The following is a 12094-nucleotide window of genomic DNA, read 5'->3' on the forward strand; positions in this document are numbered from 1 at the left end:
AAAGTACCATCATCCATATTACATAATAGTATGTACAGCCGAACCTATCGTTATGACCGGCGTAAGTGTACATCGGATCCACAGTTTTATGACTGAGAAAGCCAAACATGACGCCCAAGCGAAACGCACTGAGGAGATGTTGACTTCAGTTCGGTCACAAAAAGAGCATAGGCGGTACAATATAAAACGTTTTAACTGTAATTAGTATATGTTAATTTAAACATTTTCTTGGACTTTTATTTACCTCTGACAAATCAAAGCAATATGAACATGATTTAAATGCATATTGCTTATTGAACTCCATATTACAAGTTTACCAAGCTTTATATATTGAAATACAATGTAAATATTTTTAAAATTCCAACTATTTTCCTAAACCTTTTCATTTAACTCCAACTTATTACACCTATATATATATTTACTGACAAATATTTCTGTCGCTTTTACAACACAAAGCAGGCAACCACGCTTTTAACATATAAAGTTTTTCAATCCATCTAATTCATGCGTTAATAATAAATATTTCCGAAATAAAGGCATCAATAAATTGAATAGTTCAAATAAAATTGTACATAACATAATCTTTTGCTGTTATATCATACGAGAACAGACTGCTGCTTAGTCTAATGAATATAAAAACAACAATAGACGGCGAACAAGGTGGCAAAACTTAGAAGATATCAGTGGATGAAGGTGATATTAAGTAATGATTTATTAACATTTTATGTTGTAACGATATAAATAGCATAAAATATATGAGCAAATTACATATTATGACCTTTATTCACTCATCTTCATTATTGTATTTGTAATAACGGCTTTTATAAAAGGTCCACCAGCGAGGCGGGTCCAGTCGAGTCGCAACGTACGAATCCGCCTCCTATATATTTAGTTCAGTAGTGCATCCATGTGAGCGCGGATCTGCGACGCGACTACTGCGCGCAGCACTGTGCAGCCCACCGTGCCCCGGCCCGTCATAATGGACGCTAGGTTTATAGAAACAAACATGTTCAAAAAATCGGTGGTGCATACTTTTGCCGCCGAATACAATCCTTTAATAATAAAAAAAACAAAATAGTATTTAGTGTGACCTAAGGGTAAGCGCACACAATGGACCGAACCGCACTGCAATAGACAGTGCGCAAGCATTGTTATCAAATGTTTGCGATTCAGAACTGAATTGCAATACGTACCGGCCTTGGGCGCTTGTATATTAACGTTCACTTATACTAGACATGTGCAAGTGCTATTTGCAAGCTATTGTCGTTAAAACTAAACAACATACAAACTACACCCTAGCTTACATGTTACTCGTGTGTGGTAATGACCATAAACTTTTTGCAGCTTATTCGACACCAATAAGTCTATTTCATACCACCATTAGTACCCTTCATACAAGACCATCATATTATATATACCAAAATATGGTAGAAATAAACTTCCTTAATATTTCAGTCAGTATGTTTACCATTATTTCAGAACTAAAACAGAAACAAATAATACAAACAGCAATCTTAAATCAAAATCCATCATTGCTTGGCGCTAAAATAAATAGAATAGAGGTAAGTAGTTATTTATATTCAATAATAATTATAAGAAAATATTGAGGCAGAATAATCACTACTTATGTGACATGTTCTGTCTAATAAAAATTCTTACATAATCCATAACATTCTACCACTTCGTATAATATGGGTCGTTATCATAATTATGATAAATTTTTGTTAGTTGAAATAAAAAAATGCATATAATAGAAACACGGAAGGCGCAACGAAGAATTATAATAATTAAAAATAATAACCGGATTATATGCAATTTGGCTGGTCTTTGCAAATATGCCTTAAATTTTCGCATGGTACATATTTACGCCATATTGGGCGATATTTATATTACTTCTTTAGGATAACAAGCAATAAGTGAAATATTACCAACCAAGATAATGAAGTTGCTAAGCTGAAAAATAACCTAGAATTTGAAATTTTTAGCTAAAAACTCATCCTATTATTGGGGCGAGTGAACTTTTGCCACAGAAAATAAGCTTGAGCTTAGCACGTTTGCCCGACACGGACATCTCAGCGTGATATTTATGCCGCATACACAATACTTACCAAAGTAATCTAGTTTGATGATGAATAAAAATACAGTGTTCGTTTATTTAAATATGAATATTATGTTATAATATGTTAATATGTACAAATTTTATTCTGATTTTAAGTGAAAGAAGACTAAATAATTAGTATCTTTTCGTTAATTAATGTTGCATATTTTGATATCTTTCATGCATATTCCGGTGTTTTTAAATTGCATATAATCCGGTCTATTAATAGATTATGATTTATTATAAGTGGTCTACAAGTTAATGTTCCATGTATATTATGTAAAGAACATTATAATAATTTTCTACTTATTATTACTTATCGGACACCTTCGTAATGTCACACGACAGTGTGTCGGCCCAAAGTTCACAACGCAAAGTAGCGACTATATTTTTATAAACCATATACAGCAGTCGTATCACAAATATTCAGAACACATATTATACATATAAGGATTCATAATATGTATGTTTCACACAACTGTATACCCTGATCAGAAAGTGATAATTTATAGGTTGTGTTAAAACTATGGGTCTTATGTTGTCATCGGGAAAGATTATACATTTCAAAATATATTCTATATTTTTATTTTATTAAATGCATATTCGAAAACACAATGCTAATAAAATTAATTAATCCAATTTTGTACTTTATATTTAGAAACATATAATATGTCAAATTGTATGTTGGTCGATGTTTTCCATAATGCTGGCTCCACAAGGACCCAAAGCTCATGCAATGTTGTTTGGTTAAATTGGTCAGGCATCTACACGTTGGCTATTATACTAGTTCTGTCCCGTCCTAGCCAACATGAGTCTCCGATACAGAAATTGAATTTGCTCTAATTTTTTTATTTAGATATGCGGATTATATACTCGTGCAATGCAGACTAATATAATATCTACAATAAGTACACACTCAATGCCTGTTACCACCAGACTGAAGTTAGCGACAACGTGTGGACAGATCGTGAGTGCTGCCGTTAGATATAATAATAGAGCCTTTAATAAAACCGACAGGCGACGGCCAACTCTTAATGCTCGCGCCAGTATTAGGAACAATAATAATTTCTTGATCCACTCATTGGATAAGCATGGGGGCTAACGTGCGGAGGCAGCGTCAAAAAAACATTACTAGCCAGAAAATGTCACATAAAAACTTATCGAATAACTCTCTAGGTCTAGTGTAAGAATAATTTGGAGTAAAATACAAACAGCAATAATGAGTGAATATTTAGTGGTGTTGTCTTAACCATATTGAAAAGGCATACACTGGCAGTAAATGGTATCGAACTCTTCGGAAATGTTAACGTCTGCATGTTGACATGTTTTATAATACTCATGCTGAACCTCGACAAACCAGGGCGTCAGCGGAACAATGTTCATTAAAAATAGTAACTGTTTTATCTATCAGGGAATTTTTACATCGCTAAACTAGGAATTAAGTCCATATACTAGCTATATTCACAATTGAGCGGACTCGCAAAAGCCGCCGTCAATGGTGCCTCGGGTAGTGGTGACCGTTACTGTACCTGCAATACAATAACAAATGTTACTCATGCAATTAACAATAGTTCTAACCAATGATCTGTGATTAATCAAAGTAATACCTGTTAAATCGCTTGTATTTGTTATTGTGATGCTTGTTGAAGTGATGGGCACGCCTGTCGCATCGGTATTTGAAGTTCGCTCCCCAGTGAATTTTATTTTGTTTTTCCTGTAAACAAAGCTTCATTAAAATACATTAACTTTAAAGAGTAATTATGTCAGGAAATAAAAAGTCTAGGAACAACATCCTATAAGATTCAGTTTTTTAATATTTGCCCAATTCGTTGGATTACAATAATTCAGAAACGTAATTTATCCTAGAGAAGGATTGAGTACACGGTTATTACTCAGTACTCCGAATACTCAGCCGTGTTCTGACTTCTCAGACTCAGCCGTATAATTCGGTTAAATGGCTGAGTACTTGGTCACTAAAAAATAATAATAAAAACCTTAATAAACCTATTCGTTTTTACGGTACCTAATACACATAACCTTCATACAACTACAACCGAAAAAATAAACTAATACACGGAACTAAGAGAAGAAATAATTAGAATATGGAAAATGAGGACATTATACACCAACAGGTTTTAATTACAAAAAAAAATAAATGGGGTTGATAGAGGAGGTAAGAAATTATAAATGTGCATCACAGACATTAGAATTTTTGTTTATATATAAATGATGGGAATATGGCGAATTAAATTTTCACGAATCTTGCATAAAGTTATGGACACTACACATAGTAAGTAAAAATACCATGTACATCACACATCGGATTGACGTTGCCGAATGAATACTAAATGTTCTTAAAAAACAATGTCATAAATTACAATAAGACAGTAAACATTTTCAGTAGAAAGTTATACAACTTTGCTAACGGATGCTAAAAAACATAATTATAAATCAGTATAACTTTTGACCATAAATTAAGTTTCTTAAGGATATTTTAATGACATCGTATTTTTGTTTTATTTCTTTGTGAAATATGTGTTCTGTAATGGCAGCAGATAACGCATTTTTTTTTGGTATTTAAAAACCAGTGGTGTATAAAGCGCCATCCAGTACAGTGGTAAGATATAACCGAAAATACGTACACGACCATGCAGAAAGCTGCAATCCTAAATACATGCCGCATAGTTCGGGAATTTCTACAGGAAAACCTAAACAACAGACCGTGAAATTCACTTGCCCTAGACCCGAGATGTCATTATATCGATCAAAAGGTCAATATTTTATTTTTGTTTAATATAGGTAAATTACAAGTCTCGGTATATAATGGAAAATGGTGGGCTACATTTCGCCTCTAGAGCGTACAAATTATAATTATTATTTTATAAGTTTCCAATGTTACAATATCGATAAAATAAATAAGTTTTAAAAGGTATTGAATACAATGTAAGCAAATTAAAGAAAAAATTATAAAAGTACCTACAGTGCTAGTCATAAAATAAATTTCCTAAACACTGAGACCAAAACAAAAATAAAGAAATATATAATTAATGCTTGTTTGTGGAAGGTCTTATACGTAGACCAAGCCGAACAGAAAAGCAACTCATTAATTAGTTTAGGAAATATTAAGTCAACAGCATACTTTTTCTAAGAAGGATTTGGGTATTGCGATCAGCCATCTCCCTGACGTTAACCCGCTCTGGGGAATAAATCGCAGGCAAATCTTGTTACAAACACCCACACAAAATGTTGCTCAACTTGGGACTCGAAACCAGGACCGCACTAAAGTATTACTTTTATTTTTACCATTAAAATAAAGGCTGGTCTCACGATCATATATTTTTGTGCCATATCGGTCAAATTCAAAGACAAGTAGTCTTGTAGTAAACCGAGTAAAATTCGGTCGATTTTTCGGCAAAACCTAAGCTCGGTATATTTCTAAGTCATCCCAAGTAACGCGTTAACTTAGCTGACTCATAACGATCACGACTAACCGTAGAAATAGCATTGACATACCTGGAAAGGATTATAGCCATTCCTGTTGTTGTTGAACCTGTTGTAATGGTGAAACTTCTTTAGTTTCTTGGTGCGGCCCCGGTCCATCTCGTCACTCGCATCCAGCGCGCGCTTGCGCTCCTCGCGACGCTCCTCAAACACCTCAACAAACCGAAACACGCTACTTTACCACTAATAACTATATTATGCTTTGCTACACCAAGTCAGAACATCGCAGATACCATGTGACACATAGACCTTGTTCATATCAACTTGGTCGCGTTTCGCGAGCTGGCGTGGCTGGCAAACTTTATCCTAGCAATATCGAAATGAGTTATATGTACTCACATGTTAACATAGATAAACATTAAGGAAAACAAAATGAAAAATGCTCACCTGTCTGGAGAGAGCACTGTGGTTGCCGTTCCAGGAGGCGACGGGCGCGCCGTAGCCGCGGTGCGACAGCGTCTGCAGGTGGCGCACCGTCTCCGCGCCCGCCAGCACGCCGGCCGGCGCGGGCGCGGGCGCCGGCGCGGGGCTGGGCGCGGCGGCGGGCGGCGAACTGCGGTCGCTCAGCGGCGACATGCTGCTCACGCTCGTGTTGGGACTGTGCTCGTTCTGTTCTTGCTGCTCTTTTTCCTCCTTCTCTTTAAGCCTGGTGATTATATCACGAACATACTTTAAAAAATGCACACAATATAAAGAATAGATTACCTTATAACCAATTTATTACTCACTTCTTATTTGTGTCACCATTTAGGCTGGGACTGAGCAAAGGTCCGCTCTTTTCGCTGGAGACTGTCCATGCATGATGCATACTCTTAGTGGTGACAATGAGTCCCTGTGGAGACTCACAGCGACTTGGCTTGGTTTTGCGCAAGTCATCTTTGAGAGTTGATCTCTTAGCAACTTCGTCGCTCAATCTTTCGGTCCTTTCGTCTCCACTAGACTCAGAATCGTAAGGAACTAATCTGGAACTTGAGGAACCATTTCGCACAGAATGATTTGACAAGTCATTCTTGTTCATTTGCTCCTCTAATTTTTCCAAAGGTGACTTAGAAGTTTTTACCAATTTACTAGTAGATGCAGACTTCTCTAATACCTTTGTATTTGTAATCATTAATCTGAGATCAGATTCACTTTTAGACAATTTAGGTTTCACATGACACTCTTCACCATTTTGCTTTTTTATCACAAAGCTTATTTTCTTGTCATCTTCAACTTTAAAGGTTTTATCAACACCATTCAAAATCTTCGGTGGTTGAACTACTTTTTCAACCTCGCCGTTTTGCTTCACAACCCATGGTTCAGAGTTAGCGTGACATAAGTCTGTTGATTTACTCAATGTGCTATTTAATATGATAGGCTTAGTTTCTGATTTGGTAGCATCTGTTGAGGTACTGCTGAGAAAACCTGGTTTCCTCTCATCATTTCTGTAAAATGTTAACTTAAGGGGGCTTTTTTCTCGATTGAGTATATTTTCAGGTAACTGCGGTCCATAGACTACACTTGAAGAAGAAGGTGTGGATGCAGATGGTTCATCTGTGGTATTATCTTTTTCAAAAAACATTATATATGCATTTGTACCCAATACAGCTGATAGAGGCAGAGGTCGAACACAACTATCGTCAAACTGATAGTAGTTCCCATTCGGTGCCTGTCCTATAGCTGTGTAGTGGCCACAATTTTGAGACGGTCCCAGGTGAGTTACCAAACTTACTAATTTATAAGACTGAAACAAACACACAAAAATTATTACCATTCATACTGTTCTGTACTTATATTTAATTCCGATATTGCTAGCATAATTCTACAACTAAAATTATGTTTCTAATAAAAGGAATAGATCTGTATTTGCGACAGAATCCGATCGCACCTTAAGCATTGCCAAGTGCGGCCTCCTCCAACGTGCATTACGCACTTCCTATTTAACTGAAAATAACATACTCGAACACATAATATTTTGCAGACGCATCGTTAGTGCAGGTGAATGGTAGATACACTTCACACATTACCATCCATCAAAGGTCTAGTCGATTTCCCAAACCCTTTTGGTTATTTTTCTTATGGATATGTTGTTACAAACAAAAAGCAATTGTACCATCTATTGATGGATTCTAAACCACTATAATAATAAAAGTTTTTGTGGTTTATAAAATTCGAGAACTGCAATGATTAAGCTAACAAAATAAAGATAACTTAAGTCACAAGACTGAATAAAATTGTAATACATATATCTAAAAATATCAAAAGACTACTCACCAATTGTTGATGCGTGTTTTTGTGGAACATGTATTTGTTCAAAGATATTTTCTTACGGAACTGTACATGTTTTGAAAGTTTACCTCCTACTAAGGAGAACCTCTTCAAGGCAATGCACAGTACCATCGGCGCACGTTCAATAAAGAACTGTTTAGTTGCAGATACCTGAAATTTTTTATCATTAATTACATTATTCTAGATTGTTCAAAGCATAAAAAACTGCACTCCATAAAAAACATTTTTTTATGATTTATATCAGTTATAACTGAGTTTATTAATAAATTAATGTTTAGGGTGTAGGCCTACATGACATAGTGATTAAGAAAGCTAAGTATTTCAGATAAGTTCTAAAAACTTTGATATAGCAATGTATAGTCATTAATAATACCTTTTTGTTACATGCTTCACACTTATAGCCCAAATCTTCCAGTCTTTCTCGAGAAAAAAATGAGTCAAGTGCTTCATCTAATGTAGAATGTTTCCTTATATCCAACAACAAATCCTGCAATTTAAATATTTTAATATTATGTTAGCAAAATTATAGTGCACATTAATCCAATAAATCAAGAGATATGAAGGGTATAAAATACACTTCTAAAGTTTAACTGCTTTGATATTTACTGATTTTAAAAACATTTCAATTATTTGAATTTAATCTCCATATTTTATTTAATTATGCAGAGTATTGGACATTTTTTAATTAAACATTATTGGTAATGAGCCTAACATTAGGTACACTAATTTATACCAGGGACTGGTGAGGATTTAATTTAAAATCAATTTCTCATGGTTTATATTTATTAGTTTAATCAAATCAATTTGTTTTTATTTTAATACATAGTTACAATTCACAACTAGCTCTACTATATTTTGAAGTGAATTTTGCTATTGTAAAAATAAAATGATCTATGTTTGCTATTATAATAAATAATAATTATTTACTTGAAAATGCTGATAAGTGGTAGACAGATGTTGGCAGGCAAGACATCTCACTGTAGATCTAAGGTATCCCCCTAAGATTTGATTCAAAGGTGTAGTTTCCTTACTGTACTGATCCAGTTTATCAGAATTCACAAACCGGAGCAAATAGCATTTTTCCATGGCTTCAACAAGATACCTTTAAACAGTTGTATAATATTTAAAATACACAAATTTCAAAATCTTGTTTATAACACAATAAAGATTAAAGCTTTTAAAAAAATGAAAGTAAACTGACTAGAATAAAAACTGGTTCTTCATCAAAAGAATAAAGTAAATGAATGTAAATATATGCAAATAATTACATGAATAGAGATTTTACCATTTGTTATGAATAATTTAGTTTATTATATTTTCTAAATACCATTTCAAATATATTTTATGAAAACACAATAAAACTACCTAAGAAACTCATGAGCATCTTCTTGTCGACCAGGTGTAAGGTGTCTGCAGATTAGACGCAGCTTAGAGTAAACCTGCCAAGGCTTAATTGGAGCTCCACCACTTTTTTGAGTAGCCATTAATGTTGCTTGCATACCACATATCACACAAGCTTCTGCAAATCACAGATAACACTAATACAGTTAACAATAAGTATGTATATATATATATATATTTATATTTTCTGTTACATAATTATAAAGAATAAACATACATTATTAGAGAGTGGTTTAAGTCAATTGTACAATTTTCTTATTATACTTAAACAAACCTCTAGAAAAATATTATATTTTACTGAAAAACTTCTCAATGCATAAAACCAAAATATTGGTCCAACATACACATTATACTAACACCCACAACATATCTCCAGTTCTAGCATTTATAATAATACCAGCCCTGCATTATACATTTTACTTGTACAATGTATAATCTTCTACTACTTAATGAGTAAGTGTTACCTTGTTGGTTACATTTGTCAGCATGAGAAGATTCAGAAACAAGCCAATTTGCAAAAGCAGGAACATGGTACAAAGCTTGCAATGTGGAGTTCAGGTAGCAAGTATTGCCAACATTCTGCATACCAGCCCCAGCAGCCCAGGGACATTGCCATCCTGTTTGCACTTTCTCAAAGGGGTACAGTACACGATTTGGTTTTGGCAATCCATCCTCGATAATTCTACACGCTGTAAATGTTCATTGAGAAATATTAATCTGCATAAATTTATAGCCTTCCCTTACATATGAATTGCCCAGGACTGGATTGTTTTCATACAATCAAGCCTTATTATATCGAATATAATATGCTGTTAACATATTTATTAGACACTTCTGCCTATCCATTCGGAAAAAGAACGTTATTCAAACTTAATTAATTTAATAATTTTAATTATTATTGTATAACACGGTTATCAACATTCGAACATTTTTCGTCACGCTTGCAACATTATTGACAACTAATCAGAAAATATAACCTCTAAATTGATCTTATCGTGTTCGCAGATAACAAACAACTCGCGATGGATGATAAATTATTAATTAACTAAAAAAAACACGTACCGAATCTTTGAATACCAGAAACACCTTCCTTTTTAACAATTTTGCTATCATGCACTGGTTTTTTAGGTCGAATCACCACGTACTTTGACTTTAGTACGTCGAGAACAGTCCCTTGGAAATCACCAGATTCTTCAAATTCAATCTTAGACAATAATACACTTTTCGCCGAAGAATATAATCTACCATCTAGCATAGAGGAGCTCTGCGATTCATCTGGAGTCAAAGATAAACGTAATGCGCTTGTTACTGGGTCGCAAATGGAAGCGGGCATTTTACCTCCAAAACTGCACTATCACGTTATCAAATCACTATACACTCATTTTTTCCTTGCCCAATGGTTACGCAAATGATATATGAAATTATTAGTAAAACCTTTTTTTTACCGCGTTTAATTTAGAAAATTATGAATAAATTCAGATATCGCGACTATACAACGAACAGCGACCTACCACCATAGAGTAAGTAATATACTACGTAAGAAGAGGCGGCACTTAGTACATTGAATTTGAGCTCACGCACACATACGTGAGCCCAGTAGAATTACATTTTGTACCAACATTACGCAGAAAAAATGATATGCAAGGCTGCCAACTTACTATAAATCTGCTCGTTTCTAGGAACGTTCCTTATTTAATCGATATTATCGATAATTTTGTATCGACAGCTTTATATCGATAAAAATTGCTGACCATAAATCTTACACTGGTATAAATTATGATTGAATTTAGAATATTAAAAATAAAACGTCCACAATTTTTAATAATTCCCTTTATTTAATTAGAAAATACACAATATTATCACGTGAATTTCTTATGTATAAATTGTATAATGTTTAGGTCTCCTACTTAAAAATTCATAACACTCCAGTTTTCCGTTATTTATTTCCAATTTTATATGGAAATTGAAAAATTTTATACTTTACAGATATGATCTTTTTCCGTCTAATCAACAATTACTATGATACAATTATTGCAAGGGCAAATTCATAGATTTCACACGTGCCTTTTTTGATTAGGTTACTAAGCATAGAATTGAAACTCCATAATCTAGAGTATTCTCTTCAACGACTACCTGAGGTTATAAATTTGAATTAAATATACATCACTTTTATGTAATGTTTTAAATCATAATATAAATTTTCTGTTACCGGTGTAGATCAAGTGGATACTTAGCCATAAATATGTTTGACTTTGGGTACTTTTGTATGCCACAAACCTCACATTTTTATACACATTAATTCTTTTCCCCATTCTCGCACACAAAATCAATAAACTACACAAATGTAAACAGAATTAGAGTCAATATCTCGGAATAATAAGAATCACTATCTCGTAACACACACTACACAAATTCTTCAAGAAGAAATATACACGAAACGGAAAAGCTGGCTCAACTCAACGTATTCGGCATAAAACATAACTTATTATTGAACATAATCGCAATAATACAATTTTTTTGCAAATAAACTTCAACAATGACAAATCTACCGTCAATAATGGCGGCAAATTATCAACTATCATGGTAGCCAACATACTTTCAAAATTTATTGGATTATTATGTTGGTACAAGATGTTACGATGAGACATCCTTTTGTCAACCAAAACTAAACTCTATGTAAAGGCATTAAGATATATAATCATTCATCATTACACAAAATGTTCTAAGTGTCCACCCCCTGCCTACCACCAGAGACAAATCCTACCACATACTAATGTTGCCAATATGAATTTCCCGAAACAATACACAAACAATACATATTTGAAA

The 12094-nt window shown here is 33.8% G+C and overlaps 1 protein-coding gene across 1 annotated transcript; it reads right to left on the reverse strand.

Moving 5' to 3' along the window:
* Positions 1-215: 215 nt before the first annotated feature.
* LOC115440058 (ubiquitin carboxyl-terminal hydrolase 36) lies at positions 216-10806 on the reverse strand. The gene is made up of 11 exons (XM_037439015.1): positions 10331-10806; positions 9733-9957; positions 9233-9386; positions 8795-8969; positions 8241-8354; positions 7853-8017; positions 6328-7322; positions 5987-6245; positions 5612-5752; positions 3706-3812; positions 216-3627 (listed from the first exon to the last, which is right to left on the reverse strand). Exons 1-11 carry the CDS (start codon positions 10599-10601, stop codon positions 3591-3593), a joined length of 2643 nt encoding a protein of 880 aa, XP_037294912.1. The 5' UTR covers positions 10602-10806; the 3' UTR covers positions 216-3590.
* Positions 10807-12094: the final 1288 nt, after the last annotated feature.

This window comes from Manduca sexta, chromosome 15, assembly GCF_014839805.1.
Source record: "Manduca sexta isolate Smith_Timp_Sample1 chromosome 15, JHU_Msex_v1.0, whole genome shotgun sequence".
NCBI lineage: Eukaryota > Metazoa > Arthropoda > Insecta > Lepidoptera > Sphingidae > Manduca > Manduca sexta.